The sequence below is a fragment of the Elgaria multicarinata genome, chromosome 2, assembly GCF_023053635.1.
Source record: "Elgaria multicarinata webbii isolate HBS135686 ecotype San Diego chromosome 2, rElgMul1.1.pri, whole genome shotgun sequence".
NCBI lineage: Eukaryota > Metazoa > Chordata > Lepidosauria > Squamata > Anguidae > Elgaria > Elgaria multicarinata.
In genome coordinates, this window is record NC_086172.1 from 121,620,012 (window position 1) to 121,639,003 (window position 18,992).

At 44.5% G+C, this 18,992-nt stretch overlaps 2 protein-coding genes across 6 annotated transcripts in view; one reads left to right on the plus strand and one right to left on the minus strand.

Moving 5' to 3' along the window:
- The window catches only part of ARHGAP1 (Rho GTPase activating protein 1), a 33,706-nt gene extending 25,984 nt beyond the window's left edge, over nt 1–7,722 (minus strand). The window contains exons 1-2 of one of the 5 annotated variants that reach the window (XM_063117481.1): nt 7,640–7,722; nt 522–699 (exon numbers count right to left, since the gene is read on the minus strand). In XM_063117481.1, coding sequence (XP_062973551.1) covers nt 522–654 — 133 coding nt within the window. In that variant the 5' untranslated portion in view covers nt 655–699; nt 7,640–7,722. The other 4 variants (XM_063117482.1, XM_063117483.1, XM_063117484.1 and 1 more) reach the window with 4 other exon arrangements.
- A 130-nt stretch (nt 7,723–7,852) lies between these two features.
- Nucleotides 7,853–18,120, plus strand: ZNF408 (zinc finger protein 408). The gene is made up of 5 exons (XM_063117486.1): nt 7,853–7,924; nt 8,031–8,221; nt 11,171–11,232; nt 14,536–14,786; nt 15,689–18,120. The coding sequence occupies exons 1-5, from the start codon at nt 7,903–7,905 to the stop codon at nt 17,365–17,367; spliced, it is 2,205 nt and encodes a 734-aa protein (XP_062973556.1). The 5' UTR covers nt 7,853–7,902; the 3' UTR covers nt 17,368–18,120.
- The last annotated feature ends 872 nt before the right edge of the window (nt 18,121–18,992 follow it).

The window sequence follows — 18,992 nt, forward strand, 5'->3', positions numbered from 1 at the left end:
AGGGGGTTGGATTCGTTGGCCTTATAGGTCCCTTCCAAGTCTACTATTCTATGATTCTATAACAGGTGTATCATAAATGCAGAAGGAAAATTGACATAGTAAATGTTTATATGATATTTCAGAACAGACAAGGGCATAAATTGAAAGCAAATGTCCAAGTACATTTGCCAATTTATTTGCCTTAACTGTATAAAAACACTGCTAGTGGAAAGTAACAAAGGATCTAAAATTCACCACTACAAGATTCCAAATTCACCAACTAGAATAAACACTATGACAGCTATACTACAATGTTAGCCAGTTTTTTCTTTAGCGCATACAGTGTTCCAGCTCTCATCAAGCCATCTAGTTAAAAGGCATCCCAACCCAACATCCCAAGATTCAGGAAACCAATAACTCTCCTCAACATCTTAAAAGGAGTCTAAGGTTACTACTGCAGGACATGGATCCTTTTGAAAGAGGATAGGGGCCCTTTTTTCCCCCCACCCCCCTCAGGTTTCGTTACTATTAAAAATACTCACCTGACTTTGGAAAAACAGGCACTTCATCTGGTGGCCAGTTCTTATCATCTAGAGAAGCCAATTTGAGCTGGTTAAGAGACTCATTGGTATCCTCAAGACTCAGGTCTTCCTGCAGATCTGGGTACTGCTCCATGGTTCTCAAGCTTTAACTGCTCAACTACAAACCCTAAAAGGAAGACTGCAGAGATCCACACATCAGCAAAACTAGCCATTTTCAATTATATCCCCCAAAGCTGTTCCCTTTTTATACTGCCAGAGATATCCTGCCCAGAAAACCCTTCTGTTATATCTAAGGTGAGAGGGGACTGGAGACAACAATGCTTTGACTGGAGGTGAACTGCACCCATTCTCCCCTCATGCGCAGATGTGGTCTGGTTGCTTTCTGTTTGTAGCATTCACACCAAACGACCCTTCACAGCACTAGAGGCAATAATTCTGAGGGGGCAGATTCTCCAGTACCAGGATGCTATATTACAGGAAGGGCATACAACAGCAGTAAATGCAACCAAAGAGTTCTGGAATTTGAGAAAAAATCATTTACTAGCCCAATAAATAGAGCTTCGGCTATTGGGCGGTATAAAAATGTAATAAATAAATAAATAAATTCAGTTACTAGCCCAGGAGCATCATAATAAGGATTTCTCAGCATTCCCTTGAGACTGGCAACAATTTCTGCATTTTGATATTCACTATAATATTCAGTACATGCATGACTAGAATTAGCACTGCAAAAGGTACACCAGTGTTGTCAATAAATAACGATGTATTTGAGGCCTCTAAAGAGGTTAATTATCTTTCTCAGGAGGCAGGGCATGGATGCAATTCTATCATGAAATTAGAAGAGAAAAAGAATTCTTCAGAAAACAGCCACCACAAAACATTAGCCCTTAAGTAACATAAGGCAGAAAGTAAGTGTCAATGGAGCCAAGGCTACAGCTAATATCACAGATTGATATTAGCAATTCCTTAAAGACATTGGAAGGGAAGGTGCCACTGAATGTTATTCATGCTTCATTAAGAGAACCTCTGGGCATTTAACCAACATTTCACTGAATTCTTGCATGCTTGCCCAAATCCTGATGGTTGAAGGGAGCTGTGATTTGCACAAGACCTCTTCACATTTCCTTAAAGCTTACACACAGTCTTTCATTGTCCTTACTATCCAGATGGCTGTAAGCTAATTGTGCAACAAGCCAAGTTCCATTCCTATAACTAGACAAAACACGACATATATGGGCAGACAATCTTCAAGACAGATCAGAAAGTATTTGGGGCCTGGAAAATCTGTGGAGTCAACTTCAGCTACTCGTTGCTCCTCTCTCAGAGACTGGAAGAGATGCCTGACCTCAGTGGGGTCAGTAAACAGCAAGACACTTTGCTTCTCAGCGTTATTAGCTAATGTTGTAACCATGCTTAAATTGCAGCCAGCCATCTGCCTTTAGCAATATACTCAGTTTCTATGGAAACCTTAACCAGCATTTGCAGTGACTCATTCCTTTTGAAACAACTCTAGATCCTGCAGCATATTCTCACGATTATCTAAAATTATCCAGTAAAAAAACCCCAAATATTCCTGGCAGCAAGATGCAGACATCCCCCAACTTACTTATAACACTTGGTTCGGAATAGTGCCAACTCGGTGAACGCAACTAGATTGCTGCAGCTTTTGGGAACTACCATTTCCTCAGATTTACATTGGGGGAGCACTTAATGATTGAGATAAGGATCTCAATTCTATTAGGCAGAGATGCTACTGAAACACTTTCTATCAAGAGGATAAATTCCTTCAGCAGCCTACGTAGTGAAGGAAGAATCTTGTTGAATACCAAAACTGCCAAACCATTGGATGTGGAAGAATGTGGAGTATTACTGGATATTCAGGAAGACAAAACCCATTCTGTATTTAGTTGAAGAGTTACCAGAGATCAGTGCTACAGGCAAAGACCGATTCAGACAACATGATAACCAATGTTGGTTTAAATAGTTGATAGTTGGTTATTTAACCAACGGTTGGTTATTTGGCCAAAATAACCAACACTGTGCTATTTGAACCACCATTTGTAATCGTGTTGTGTGGATGGCACTGTAGGTCATTTCCTTGGCCAGAGTTGCAAGGCAAGAGCAGTCAAAGTGGACCAGCTGGCAGGAAAGATTTTTGGCAGCAATGGCTGATGGGATACTAACGGGAGGAGAGAGGGCGGGAGATGAATGAGTCAACTCAGCATGGACTAATAGTCAACTCAACACTGATCCCAATCCACACCACAGTTGATTATTATCATGTTACATGGTGAGTACCCTCTAGATAAGCAACTGTCGAGTTGATTATTAGCCAACGGTGACTATATTGTTGTCTGAACCTCAAAGGCAACTCATTTTTTCAGCAGCAAGTCAGGTCCCTGAATATGTGAATTATTCTTATGACATTATGAAATGTCCAGTCTTACCATGGACCTTTTAACTATGTCTGTTTTCCATTTGGGGACAAACAGAATGAAAAACTATCTGTATGTCCCCCACTCTTTTTTTTAAAGCTATATTACAAAGTAAAATCTATAAAACTATTCTTTAAAAAAAACTGATTCTTGACCAAGTATTTTTACACAAAGGTCAGCAGAATAAAGAAGAGTTGCACAAAGCTCCCCTAACTCATAATATTCAGCACTCACAGAACCTGTTCAGACAACAAGATAATCCACTGTGGATCGCTTAAAAATAATTTACCCTTCTGCCACCCCATGATCCTGTGAATGGGGCAACACTCAAAATATAATTTAAGCTCTTTGTATATCCTATAATTTAAGTTCCTTGTATATCCCATATCCCATTGCTTATCCCTAAATGGCAAAACTCATTGGGACTTTCTGCTACTTTAAGTGGCTGTTCTGATGTAATAGCAAATCGTGGCTTGGCATTACAAGAACGATCCCTGAGGAACCTTAGACTTCCATGTCTAAGTCTATGTGCACAGTCATAGTAACTTCCAATCCACATTTCCAGTAAATTAGTTTGTCATTTGATCCAAATAGGCCTGCAAAGAAGGGTTTGTTCTCATAGCATAGCCTTACCCACCCTGATGCTCTCCAGGTCTGTTAAACTACAACTCCTATCATTCCCAGCCATCACACAGGAAAGGCTGGGATAGCACCAAACCACAATTTGCCATTATATCTGAACAGTCCCTAAATTTAATGAATATTAATCTGTTGCATTCTTTAAAGAGGGTCCTTTTCTAACCTATGCTTCGCTGAAAAAACATAAAACTACTTTGGTTTAAACAAACACATATAAAAATCAACAAGGGTATATATCTGTACCACTGTCCCCAAACAATACTGCTCCAAATATCACACCTCAACTTACAGTTGTCCTGCTTAAAAAGGACTATGAGAAGTCCTGAAGTTAGAATTAGCTCAATGGAAAAGATGGATTATCTTAAATATTAACCATTCCATCCTGCTTCCATTTATCTCCAGCATTTATAATTTACTTTTCTGTAATCATCATCATCTTGACAAGTTGCCGCCGCCAGAAGCAAAACCCCATACTTTTGCTGCTTCAGGATGGCAGCAGCTAATCCTGATGCTGCAGCAAAATCACAGGGTTTCCAGCAGCCAGGCCCATTCCCCCACCCCCCACCCTGGGCCTGGACAGACAGCAACCAATCAGAGGTCACCTGGCCTGGCCACACCTCCTGAAAAGTCAGGGTAAGTCCCCAACTTTTTAAAAATGGGGCTTTTCTAGAAAGCCCACGATAGCTTTGAGGTGGCTGCTGCATTGTATAATTGATGCAGCACTACAGCAGAGCCACCTTGGGGCTTCCAGAATGTTTAGACAGCCCCTTAGCCCCTAGCCTCCATATTTCTCTCCCCTCAACCCCTTTCTTCACTCTCTCCCTGTCCCAGTCCCTAGCCTTGCTGTCTCCACCAGCTCTTTCTCTTCTCATCCCTTTGTTTCGCACTTTCTTGCTCCTTCCAGACTTGTTGGGGGGAAAAGCCTTGTTTATTTCTCTACTGTCCTAGCCCATTTCCTCATTCTTCACACACACACAGAGCATGAGAAATGGAGTAGCTGAGCCTGGGGTCAAGGTAGGGAAACTCTTTCCTTTGGGGGCTGGGAGCATTTTCCTTTTCTTTGGGCAGAGGAAAGGGGTGTGTGCATGCACAGAATGAACAGTGCAATCCTATTTTGATCTACTCAGAAGTAATTCCCATTGAGTTCCATGTATGCATGCATAGAATTGTAACCTTAAACAGGTATTTTTGTTGTGCTTCTACAGGGTCAAATATATAGATTGGATTTACAGTGCAGACCCTTTCTCTTTCTTGGCCTCCACGGCAGCCATTATATGACTAGCCACATCTTCTGTGTGAGACATTTTGTGGTGGTGGCCACAGCAGTTTCTTGAATTCCCAAATGTGCCCACTGTATACCTTTACCAAGGAGTAAGCTCCACTGAACTCAACAGCACTTACTTCTGAGTAGACATGCATATATTTCACTGTACATCACCCCAATAACCTATTCATACATTAAATAAAAGGCCAGGCATTCTGAGAGTTGAAATCCAAAATATCTAAGGAGCTACTTTCTGGCCACTCTTGCTTTTAGAGGTAACCTAATTAAATAACACAACAGTAAATTATATATTTTATGTAATTATTAACAATATTTATATACCACTTACATTTTCTTCCTTTTCAGTTTTAGGAACTCTAGCAAATCTCCTTAGGGAGATTCCCTAGATAGTGCCACAACTTAAAATGTCTTGCACCAGATCACCACATGATACCTGGAAAACAGACCCTCTGCAGATATTAACTGCAGGAGGTTTGAAGGAAGGTTTCAATAAACTGTAGTTTTTACAGCTGGAGGGGGTGAGATGAATGCCATGATAAAAGCACACCTCTACTTCTTTCATATCATCAGCACTGCTGACTCAATACAGCATTATCACGTTTGAGTCTCCAACACTGCAGTAATTGACAAATGCACTGAATTTCCTCTTCATGTAGTATTTGATGTTATACAAAAAAAGAGTAGCCTTTATGCTTACCCCATCAGCAGTATGGTACACCTCAGGGAAAAAGTAGAAGAGTTAAGCTAAGGTGATCCCTCCCTCAGCTCCCCTTTCCCCAGCTTACTCCCCTTTCCCCAGCTTAAGTAAAACAGGATCTACTCACTGTAGTGTGCAATCTGCTGAATGCCTGGAACTGAGTCAGGTGACAGGCCTGAAAACATACCACACCTTTCCTGCTGAATGTAAACACAACTCCTCTGAGGCCACTGAGCTTTTCCACTGCCTCAGCCTAAGTGGCAAGTTTGGAGGTGTCACAGCAAATCCAGCCATAGTTTTTGAAAAAAGTGTGTCACATTTTTAACGCTTTTCAAGATTTTTAACACCCTAAGCCTACCACTACTGCCAGGATATGTTTGGTATTCTGCTTCATTTTGTGTGTTTTTCTGCAAACCCAATGGACACGAAAGAATTCTATTTTATTTATTATTGCATTTTATACTGCCCAATAGCTGAAGCTCTCTGGGTGGTTCACAAAAATTAAAACCATGAAAAGTATAATAATACAACCAACAGTCTAAAAACACAATTACAAAATTCTAGCAGGCTTTATATGCCTCTGACTTATTGTTGTAAAAGTGGACATTTGGCATTCCTGTCATACTTCCTGCTTCAGACTCCTCTTCAGAAATCAGTAACACTTCCTTAAAAGGCTCTATTCTAATTTCACGTGAAGTTGTGCTTACTAACAAATGCACAGCCTAACAAATACAGCCTATATAGTGAGAGTTAGTGCGTGTGTTTTACTGAGCCCCTGCCACCAGCCTACTTCCTCTAAGAATCTATACAGCATGCAACTCCCACTTCTTAGTTATGGAGACCACAAAGCTTTACTGACATTCTCGTGATTGCGCTACACAGCTTCTTACAGTAGCCTCAAATACGGTACAATTACCATGATCAAAACAGAATAAAAGAGAACACCAAGTTGATTGCTGTGAACTAGCATGAAGTTAGGATTATCATATTCAGACCACAAGTGGGGTCCTGTAGCTGTAAAAATTGCAGAAATGGGGGAAATTCTGGAAGCCACTCCTTCTCTCACTGCAACATTGTAGTAGGAGAAACCTCATCTTGCAAAAGTTCCTTCCAAAGCAACCCATGCAGCTTGATTCTATGCACGCATATTTACTAAAAAAAAACCCACTTTCTCCTAAGGCAGTTACTTCCAAGTGAAGCGTGCACAGGAGACAACAGTTTAGACTTTAACTTAAATTAATATGCAGCACAATCCTAAGTACGTCTACTCAGAAGTAAGCTCCAGGTAACTGTGCATACAATTGCAGCCTAAATGAATATAGTGTAAAACCTTTATTAGGCCAATTCAAAAGATCAAATATGTGCATGCTTTGGACATCTCCAGATCTCTTCTTTTTTTTTCTAACACTGCTCCTAATGAAGAGATCTGGAGATCTCGACGGCTTGCATTTATTTATTTGCGATTTTTGAATTAGCCTAATTAAGGAGTTACACTACATAGATTTTAGATATTTTCTTATAGCCAACGAGACTGACTTTGTTTTTGGTAAGCCTAAATGAAGTTCATGGAAGGAAAGTTCCCCAACCCCCTTCTCCCCTATAGCCACTTGCGCGCACTCCCTCAACCCGGAAAAGCCGCTCCAGTAAGTGGGGCGGGGCGCTCCTGAACAATGGGGCACACAGGGGCCGGCTAGCGGAGAAGGGGATCGCCCGAAACCGAGGGGAGGTCTGCACCTGGCAACACGGAGCACAATGACATCTACGGATACGGTGGGAGGACAGAGGCAGCCGCCCAGCCCAGCAGCCCCGCGCGCCTTCGGCCCCTTCCAGGCAGCAGCTCTTACTCAGCGCGAGACCCTCCAACCCAGCCCGACCCAATAGAAAGCCGCGCTGAGCCTGGCCCCGACGCATGCGCGCTCCCGAACTCCGACCCTTGGCCCCCTTCCGTGAAGGAACAGGACTCCCCCCAGCAGCCCCAGAAAAAGCTCATCCCCTCAAGGTGGCGCTCGCCGACGCGGGGGGGGGCTGTCAATTACCTCAAAGCCTCACGCGGGTGCCTTACCTCGCTATTTAGTTCATGAGGGAAACGCGACCCCGTTAACACGCACCCAATAGGAAGTCACTGTGCCGTCCACTCCCTGAGTCGCTCCCGCCTGTCAAAGCCCTTTGCAAACATCCGTCTCTGAACCGGAAAATGGATTGGTTTCCATGGCAACACTTTCCCGCCTCCTTTCGAGGTCTGGTTCGGGAATGAAAACCCGTCCGGGCGCAACCGAGGCTCGCTGAGCGGAACGTTCCTCTTCCGAAGAATAGGCGGGAGCCGTTATGGAGCCGAACCCCAGCCAGAGTGAGGGGACCCATAGAGGCCCGGGGGGCTGGCGGCGGGGGCGGCGACTCTCCTCCTCCTCCTCGGCTGCTCTGATTGCCCTTCATGTTTTTCTCTCCTCTTGCAGGTCGGCCTCCGGACGTGCAGGGCGGTTGGTTCCGCTGCCCTGTGTGGCGCCTCCCGCAGGGCCTGGCCTTGGGCCCTTCACAGTCCGCCGAGAAGGGACTGGGTGTGTGGTGCGTGGGGCGCGCCCTGCAGCCAGGGATGCTGCTACTCCTGCTTAGGCCGCGGGGAGAAGAGGAGGCCGCTTCCTTGGCGGTGAGCGGCAGGCGAGACTAGGCGCCTCGGGCCTCCAGAGCCCTGTAGCCGCTGTGAGCGCTCTCGTTCCCCTCGCATCGCCTCATGGGTCGATCAGGTGGCAATACAAGCCTAGACGCCTGATCCCTCTCCACTGTTAAAAGGGGGTGCCAGCAGTGCAACTTGTCATGGTAACCCAGCCTTCCTCAACCTGGTGCTTTTCAGATGTATTGGACTGCAATTCTCATCATGTGCCAGCTAGGAATGATAGGAATTGCAGTCCAGCATATCTGGAGGGCTATGAGTTGGGAAAGACTGGCTGAGTTCGGATAACACACTAATCAACTGGGGAGGGGGCAATAGGAACAGAATGGGAAACAACCATTGTTTAGCGTGTCGTCTGAACTAAGCCACAGTGTTAGCCTATTGAGGAAGGCTGTGTTAGACACTCAAGAAAGTACAGCTGGCTTGCCCAAGTTCTCTCTTTGGTGTAGCTATTCAAGGCATTGTAGCCCTGGCCTCTGTGATTTCATTTGGGCACCCTCCTGCTTTGGGACATTTCTGACTGGGCAGGGGAGAGCAAACTGGCCCAATCCAGCCTGCAGAGGGATTCCCCTGCATCACTCAAGCCGTGGCTTATGGAATCAGGACACAGGATGAGAAAGAGCGACATAACTTGGCTGACATAAGTGCTGGCTGAGTCCCTTCCCAAGCCATGAGAGCTTAAATGACTTCAAAACCAGGTTAGGCAAAGTAATGGTGCATAATGTGGCTACTAGTCACTTGATGGCTATATGCAAGCTAAGGTCCAAAGCAATATGTTAGTGAATACCAGCTGCTGGAGAACCACAGTAAAAATGGGCTATTGCTTGTGGTATTCCTACAGACATCTGGTTAGCCATTGTGGGAAACAGAATGCTAGACAAGACAGACTTTTGATTTGATCCTGCAGGCTTTTGTGTTTATACATGTGTGCTCATACACATACATACATTTGGTTCTGGTGCTGCATTTTGTCTGTCTAACTTAGGGGAGCATATCCCACAGCCTGGTGACCACATGCGGCTCCCAAGGCCTTAATTGCAGCCCACTATGGTGCTCTTACTCCCTTCTGCTGAATTCCTTCTGCCAGCAATGCTGTAGCAGCAACAAGAAAAGAGTAATCTGTATGAGGATCTATGGGGAGTATAACACCACCTGCTAGCTCATGGGCCACTTCCATGCACATGGAGGCTTGCATTCTTTTCTCACTGTCTGCAGCAGTGGGGAAAGAGCAATTTGAATGTGGATCTCTGGGGAGTATAACACCACCCTCCCCCAGAGATTCACATTCAAATTGCTCTTTCCCCACTGCTGCTGACAGTGAGAAAAGAGTGCAAGCCTCTATGTGCATGGATGCAGCCCCTGAGCTAGCATCACATGCAGCCTTTAGAACTGAAAGGGTTTGCACCCTTGATCTACATGGCAGTCTGGATTGAGGTCAGTTCATGTTCTCTAGCTGTCATGTTGAGAAAATGGTTCAAGGTGGAGTTTGCCGTCATTACCACCTATTAGTGAACAGTCAGATGTTGGCTCTATTATTATTATTATTATTATTATTATTATTATTTATTTATTTATATAGCACCATCTATCGTGCATGGGATTCAACCCTCACTTGGTACACCCCTATTCAGTCCATTACATGGATTAAAAGCCCATTTGTGGCATGATATCTCTTCAGTTTGTGTAATTCCCCCTTAATAGTGTGGGAAATGACTAGCATTCAGTCACTTTTTTTATCCACCCAACAGTTCTGTGAGATATGTGACACTGAAAGATAGCATCTTGCTGAAGGCCACCTACTGAGCTTTATTACCTGAACAGGATTTGAGTCTTGGTCTCCCTAATTGTCTATCCACTACTACACACTGGCTCTCTTAAATATCACACCTGCTGCTTAAAGGGCCAGTGGAGAGCAACTGCAACTGTCTGGGGAGAACCGGTCATCTTGTATCATTCAGTGATCTAGTGAGGCAAGCATTTCCCACCACAATTGAATAAAAATCTGGGGTAGGTGGTAGTTGCTGCAGCTTGTCTTCCTGCATTGTCAGGCACTACAGGTGAACAATTTAACACAGGTTTTAGTTACCTTGCAGTGCCTTTACAAGCAACAGTGATGTGAGAAACAGTAATCTGAGTTTACCATATTTCTGGCAACTCTTCTAAACATGGGTTGAATTGCAGAAATTGTGTTGAGAAACCAATAACTATTACCTTGGGTCTGCATCAAAAATATACGATGCAGGAAAACAATAATTGAACTATGTGACTATTTTTAAAAGCTTAAAAGAAGCCATGGTAGGGAAGGGGCAGAATTGGAGAGAGTGATCCAGACATAATACTGTTAATCCTATTCCCATGCCCCCTGAATACTTTCCGTGATCATAATCCCTGTTCCAGAGCTGTTTTGAGTAGAATAAGAGTACCCGTTGTACTAAATAAGAGGGCCAAATCCAACTCTCCTGGGATCCCAATCTGGCCCTGCCCCCTTTCCTCCAGCCAGCCATCATTTAATAGATTCCCTTCCTTTGTGCAGTTTTTCCTTATTCTAAAAGTTTGAAATGCCTTTCCTAAGGCTTAGTTACTGGCAATAAGAGCTTTAAGCTACAATATGCCGGTATTTTTGTATTTTGGCCTCACCCTTTTTGCCTTTAGTCCCCCTATCACTGGAATGCAGTCTTTGAGAGTGTCCCTGAAACTGAATTCAGTCCTGGTGCCCAGAGGTTCGTCACCCTGGCCTACATAGCAAATGTACTTTGGCCCTGAGTCTACATGGGTCAGCCACCCTCACTTTTAATATGCTAGCTTGGTTGTGTAAATTTCTCCTTAGATGAAAGAGACAACTAGCCCAATAGTTCTTGGCATTAGATCTGCCAATGGCAACTACAAAAACTCTCTGATTGGGATTTTCCTTGCTCTCCATTTCAGAAATGTCCATCAGCCTGCTGGAAAGAGGCGTGCGCTTGTGACAGGATATCCAGCTGGAGGAGGTGAGAACAGCAGAAATACATGGGTAACTTGCAATCTTTATAACCTCAGCCAACTTCATACATGTTATGGAATGGATTGTTGGCTAAAATCGCCCAAACCATAATGAGCCACTTAGAGTAATTTCATACAACTTGTTTTTAAACCTTGTTTATGTTTTCCCATCAACCTTAGTTGAAGTTAAGCTCAAAACTACATAAATCGTGTTTTTTAGGCCTCAGTATTTGCCCCACTGCAATACTTTTATATTTTTGCTTCAACAATGCAGGGCCATTTCTTTTGAAAATGACACTGGCCACACAGCAATCTCAGTGTTCGTTGCTGCAGATTCTGTAATGTAGCAATCATCTGATTGTTCCTTCATGTGGCCGGATCAGTTATCAGCATGTGAGTGACTTTCTTCGCATACATCTGATAAATGAATCTGAACTTTCAGTCAAGTGAGTCTAAATTTGTTGCTACTCTGGCATTTATTTCTTGCTGCTCTGTATCTTGAGGGGATGGGAGAACATCTCTGGCCATTTCAATATTTGTGCGTGTTTAATAGTTTGAAGTCGCATAGGAGGATTTGTAGGTTTTAGTATGGTAGCCATTGATAAAAACGTGCTATTTGCTCAGTAAACAATTTCCCTGCAGATGTAGAAATTCAACTGCTTTAATGGCAGCTAGTTTTCCGCACTTTCTCACTGTCACCACTAGGTGTTGATGAGCTCCTCTGTTGTGTTTTTCTTCACATCTTGCAACTTTCTCCTGATGCTGAAGAAAAGCTTCTTATGGCTAGGCACACAGGTCAACAAGTGGCATGACGTTGTGGAGAGAGAATGACAGCTTTTGGGGCTCATGGATACATCTGGCGATTAGAGAAACAAGACTTCTGGCCCCTTAAAGACTAAACTTTTTCCCCCCCCGGGCATCAGCTTTCATGACATTATCCACTTCATCAGCTGCATTTATTGGTTGGTACTCTTAATAGATATTTGAACTGACAAGAGAGGTTACCAGCTCTAGTAATTCCACAGATTAATGATTTATGGCACAATCCTATGTATGTTTAGATAGAAAAAACGGCCTACAACTCCCAACATGCCCCAGCCAGTATGGCTTGCTGGGGCATACTTGGAGCTGTAGACCTTTTTTCTTCCTAAATATGCATAGGATTGCACCCTTAGAGCACAATCCCAAGGGATTGCTGCTTCATAGTCAGAGACCTCTGTCTATCCTGTGCCCTGTCAATTTAAGTCAGGAGGAATGACGGGCAAAAATGCCTGCTGTTCCTTCCTGTCAGTTATATTTACCTGAATGGACTTCTGAGCCCATCCAGCTTGCTGGCTTACCTGGAGGTATGGCTTTGAGACAGAGAAGCTTGTGGATCCCGTGAACCCACATCCTCTTTGTTTTCTCCCAGCCCATCAGCCTGCCTCCTGCATATCCTCAAACTTCTTCCAAGATCGCAACAGCAATCTTGGAAAAGAAGCCATGGTGGAGCTTACTATGATAGCTGCAAGGGGCAGGAGGGAGGAAATCCCCATTCAGATCCTCCCTCCCAGGGTCATAGTGCCTATAGACTCAGGACAGGAAGTCTGCTGTATCCTGTGGTCCCTGAGACACTCTCCCAGGGACCATAGGATTGCTCTGCCCTTCAGGAGAGTACTGCACATGCTAGATTAATGTCACAAAATAATGCCATAATGAAGGAAAAATAATTAGGTTCATGGAACATTCTCAAGTACAGGTAGTTGAGACAAGGATCTACAGAGAGGGACAGGGAGCTGAGAAGAATGGAACATGTCCCTTAACCTGGCCACTGGAATCAATAGCTTAGTAGATGTTACATTTACCAACTTAAGTGTTTTTCAGTTAAGGGAAGGCTAGAAATTCTCATTTCAGACAACTTTGGTGCAATGGATGCTGTTCAGAAAACCAAATCTCATACTTTGCTGTGCAACTGTGGTTATTGTGAAGGATCCTTGAGAAGACAGTTTCTCAATCCCATTCTTCCACTTGCTTTCACTCATGCTTGGTGTTAGGTTAGGGAAGACCAATTGCCGCAAGAGAGAAGTCGCAGGTGTCTCAGCTCTCTGTAACTTCTAAATTTCTCAGCTCATTGTATTTTCCATAAAATGGCTTAAGTAGTCCTGCAGCACACATTTCTTTCAGCATCATTTCACTGGCTCCACATCTGAAGCCATCTAATAAATAGATGTTCCATTTTCTGGCTTCGGGTCAAGAAGGCATAACTATAAAACATAGCTGTTGTATGCAAGCAAGGAATCAAGTACTTTACATAGAATTGCCATCCTGAGAATTTTAACTTTAATTTTTTAGAACGTATTTCTAGCCGTCCTGATTATTAAGAGAAATTATGGAGGGAGGGAGGGTTGTATTCAGGAAACTTTCAGCTCCCTTGATAGCTTCCTTTTTCTTTCCTTCTGTGGTACTCCCTGTCTACACCCATGCTCTCTATGCTCTATTCATCCTGCTTTGCTTCCGTACATTATTCCCAAAATATAAAGTAGTTATGCAAAATAAGGAAGTGCAAACTTTGGTTTGGGGTTTCTTGGAGTAGAATATGAATTTGAAGCATGAACCCCCATCCCAAGCAGCAATTTTTTGCTGATTAAAATACCTGCTTTTGACCTTAACAAAGATTGAAGCAGCCACAAGTCCTTTGCACCCTAACACAGTATTTTCCATAGGCGTTGGCACTATCTAAGTCTATTTTTTATTAGCTAAGGCTGTGCTATTTTGTTCCCTGCTTGGTTCTGCAAACACTTTTCAGGAAAGTATGAACACACAGACACACACAGACACCTGTTTCTTCTTGATAATTAATCTTCATAATTACTAATCCCTGAGGACTATCTATCTTCACTGATATCTAGAATTATCAATATCTGAAAGGGAATTAAAATAATGGATGCTGCTTTGCTTGGCGTGTGTAAGGTCCCAGGTTCAATCCCTGATATCGCCAAATACAAGTGGGAAAGAAAGTTTGAAACCTGGGAAAGCCACTGCCAGTCAGTGTAGACAATACTGAGCTAGTTGGACCAAAGGTCTGACTTGGCACAAGGTAGCTTCCTGAGTTCCTAATAAGATAACATTAGAAAAAGTCTTCCGAATTAGGCTTTCGGGGGGCTTATTCAATAAACTGTCAGAATCTACAGACCTGTTTGTTGCTACACTTGGGTTCCTTTCACTTACAGACACATGCCACACCCATGCAGTGTCTCATCCCTCTGGGAGAATCCTGTACTTTTGACTGAACCCAAATTGGCTACTGAGACTTGGCATGATGTATTTTACAGCCTGGTGAAGCAAAGCCGGGATGAAGCTCAGGCGAATGTGGCATTCGTATGGATCAATGGGGAGCTCCACATCCGAGTATGCTGTCCCATTGCTGCTGGCACGGAATTGCTGTACTGGTTAAATGCAGAGCCCCAGGCCAGTCCTGCCTGCCTGGAAAAGAAAGCACCACCAAGGATATCAGATGGGGTGCTTGTTACAGAGAAGGAAAAGCTACAGCATCCGCTAGTAGAGGCCAGGACTGAAACTACAGGTATAGAACTAGAGGTGTTGGTGCAGCAAGGAGATGCTTCCCTAGATGGAAATGAAGTTGAAGTTGTACCTGGAGTCCTAGAAACAAAGAAATCATTTTGGCAGAATCAGAAGTACGGCAATTTGTGCTTTTTAAAAAATGACCACACAAACTTCTGGTAATGGAAATGCATGAGTTCCTTAAGCAAGGAATTTGTTTGTTTATTACATTTATATCTCACCCAAGGCGGCATACATGATCCTCCTCTTCATTTTATCCTCATAACCTTGTGAGGTAGAATAGGCTGAGAGTCAGTGACTAGCCCAAATTCACGCCAGTGAGCTTCATAGCTGGGTGGGGACTTTGTTTAAGCATGTGTTTAGATGGAAGAAGAGATCAAGAGTGCTCTGCTTATTGTGATGAAGGGTGGGGTGGGGAGAAATTGCTACAATTTTGTGACTAAGTTGGTTTTGTGCAGCTGTTTTTTGTTTTGTTTTGTTTTAAACAGACACCCCCCCCCAAAAAACGTATGAATTTCAACACCCTTTCTATACTTTTCTGCACACTCATTCTAGATTCAGTAGCAAAACTCTTTGGAGAAAGCCACCCCGCATTGGAGAGTTGTTAGAATGCAACTGTCGCTGTAGCACTTTCACCTTATGATTCCAAGATGCATATAGATGTAGGAATGAGCAAAACAATGCTTCCAGAAAAGACCTTGTAGCAGTCTAAAACATTGGGGTAATAAAAGCAGAATGCCCTAAAACTAGCTCTGTTGCCCTTCTCAGAATCATTGCTTTGAGCCAGGTATCTCTGTTCACGATGCAGGGGAGCATTGCATGGAAACAAAAGAAGTTTTGAAATGTCAATCATTACCTTGTTGCCTTGTTAGGGAAGCTAATAGTTACTGGTCATATCTGCAGGTGCTCCTGATATCTCGAAGGTTGGGGACCAGAAAGCCAGAACCCATTCTGTTTCCATGCTGGATAAAAAGCTGTCAACCAAACAACCCCTTGGATCAGACTACAGCTACAAGAAAAGGAATGAAAATTCATCCCTGAGAGAGGCCATGGCACAAACTGGAGAGGACCATCCCCCTGTGAGCTGCCCCATTGTAGAGGATGATGGAGGCAAAGAGGATGCTCAGGCAGAGCAAGTGAATGAAACACCGACAGAGGCAACATTGACTGAAACTTGTTCACACTCAATCCAGGCCGGTGCAGTTCACCTGGCTGACAAGGTGACTGACAAGGGGCTTGTGCAGACAGTTCAGTCTTGTACTGAGGAAGCCCCCAGTGGACATGTCGCATCTCCAGCCAGGGACAGGGTGGAGAAGCAGAGGGAGAATCCCAAACCAGAGGAACAGCCTCGTAGCCCCAATGGTGCCGCTTCACAGCTCAGGGAGGCAGGCAGTGAGCGACGGTACCATTGTGAGGAGTGCGGCAAAGCCTTCCTCCAGCTTTGTCATCTGAAGAAGCATCACTTTGTGCACACTGATCACAAACCCTTTTTGTGCACAGAATGCGGCAAGAGCTATAGCTCAGAAGAAAGCTTCAAAGCGCACATACTGGGCCACAGAGGGGTGCGGCCTTTCCCCTGCCCGCAGTGCCACAAGACTTACGGCACCAAACGTGACCTTCAAGAACACCAGGTGCTGCACACAGGCCAGCGCCCTTTTGCCTGCCCAGATTGTGGGAAATCCTTTGCCCGCCGTCCCTCCCTTCGTATCCATCGCAAAACGCACCAGGCCAAAGAGCCCAGCCCTTCTGCCACAGCTGCCTGCCAGTGTGTGATCTGCGGGCGGCACCTGGCCAACTCTGGGTCACTGCGCAACCATATGCGGCTCCACACGGGGGAGCGTCCCTACACTTGCCCCTACTGTCCCAAGTCTTTCCGCCAGCAAGGCAATCTGCGTGGGCATCTTCGGCTGCATACGGGGGAACGGCCCTACCGCTGCCATTTCTGTGGGGACGCCTTCCCCCAGCGCCCCGAGCTGCGTCGCCACCTGATCTCCCACACAGGTGAGGCTCATCTGTGCACAATCTGTGGGAAAGCCTTGCGTGACCCCCACACATTGCGGGCTCATGAGCGCCTGCATACCGGGGAGCGACCTTTCCGCTGCCATTTGTGCCCCAAATCCTATCCTCTAGCCACAAAGCTACGGCGCCACCAGAAAGCCCACCATGGTGACAAGCCCCATCAGTGCGGCATTTGCGGCATGGGCTATGCCCTTCCCCAGAGCCTGCGGCGCCATCAGCTTGAGCACAAAGGAAAGCGAGACAGAGATCCATCCAAACCTGGAGTGAAAATCCCCCAGGAGCTGCCAGCTTCCGAGCAGCCTACAGTGCTGGTGATGCACTCTGTAGATGTGGCAGTGCCTGGCACCCAAGCGGAACTCCTCATCACCAGCAAAGGGCACTATGTTGCTTCACAGCAGAGCTCTGCCCGACGCAAGGATGTCATTGAGATTGCTCTCTCGGACGCTGAGGAAGAATGTATCATTGTGCAGGAGCAGGGCTCCTCCAGCGACATGTTCATTATTCAGGAGGGTGTTGGTTTTAGCACAGTGGCTGAGGTGGTTGAGGTAGAGGTGAGGACATGACTGCCAGTCTTTTAAGAGATGGTATTAAAACATTTTTGAGGTGTTTGAATGTCCTTTTTTGTGTTTGTCATAAGGCAACATGAGAGTCAAGAAACACATGCTATGTTCTTTAGAAGCATAGAAAGCCAAGAAGGGAACAGGTGACATTTATTTAGCCAAGTCTTTGGCTGGATTCCCAACAGCAACACAATTTACAAAGATTGGGTAATAGGCTCTGCCTAATAGGCTAGAAGTTGATCTTGGAAGATGTCCTTCATTGAGCATCCTTTTAGCACTATCAAAATTTATTTCAAATTGATCCAGCTACTAGGGCTGTTCTGGGTCTGCTTACAGGTTAACCAAGATGTGGCAGCTTTCAAAAACAACACATTGCAGTAGTAACGCATGCAAGCATCAGTTGTATGTTTCAGCCAGATCATGTGGGCAGATATTATGCCAGTTATATCCCTCCATGTAGAGCTGTGGGTTCTGCTCTGGGAACAGCCTGTGCAATCAGGCCGTTTTCTAGCAACCAAGCCAGCATGTGGACTGTGCCCGAGTCAACCCGCATTGCAGTCTGGGTGAGAACTGTGGACTAGAGTTTCTGTAAATGTAGTTCAAAGGTTTGATTTTAAAATCAATCTTTGGATCTGGCGTATGATCATTTGTAAACCGCCCAGAGAACTTTGGCTATGGGGCAGTATATAAATTTAATAAATAAATCTTTGGCTCTCTGCTGTCTTATGCTGGAGTAAAATGGTATCAGTGCTGCTGCTCTAATAACCACTAAATTATTATTATTATTTATTTATATAGCACCATCAATGTACATCTTCCTGGTCCTCTCCCAACCAAGGAGAACTCTGCTTTTTCCTTTATCGCACAACTCCAAGTAGGCAGCAAGGGATGGTATTTGAAGTGGTTTCAAACTATATCATGTTAAAATCTGCTAGCTGAGTTCAAACATGCAAATAAAACAAAGATGTGTGTCTTCCCTCTAGTCCCATTTAGGTTTTATAGAACCTTCATCAGGCAGAGATCAGTTAAGGCAAAACAAAAGCTCGTATTGACTAATATGAAGACTGTATGTTCAGTCAGCAGCAGCAGCAACCATCCATTGCTAGATTGGACCACTTCAGATTGCTGGTGAGAGAATCAAATGTTGAAAGGTTTCACTCACATGTCATTAAATTAATTGCGGGTGGGTGAAGCTTTACTATATCTCTGCATTTCATAGTAGAAAACAGAAGAACAGTACCATTGAAAATAACCCTTAGGTCATCTCATTTTAACATTGTTTACCATGTTCGCTACTTCCTTGGCCTGTTTCTTGATTATGAGAATCCAGGACTCCCTACAAGTGTTGGGCTATACTTACTGTGATGACCCTCAGGTATAGAAAACATAGGGGTGAGCTTACCTGCTCAGCTTGCAGCTCACTCTAGGCCTTGACTGCCAAGCAATGACTCTGAAGCTTCTTCCATGACAGTTTCCCATATTATTAAAACGCATGAAAGAAGCCATACATCAGACTGCCTGCTCCAAGGCCCACACAAAGAAAAGCTTAAAACAGATGCCCCGCCCAGGCCTTCAGAGAGGACCTGGAGGCTAACAACTGCAGACCTCTTAAAGACTGACAGCTGCAG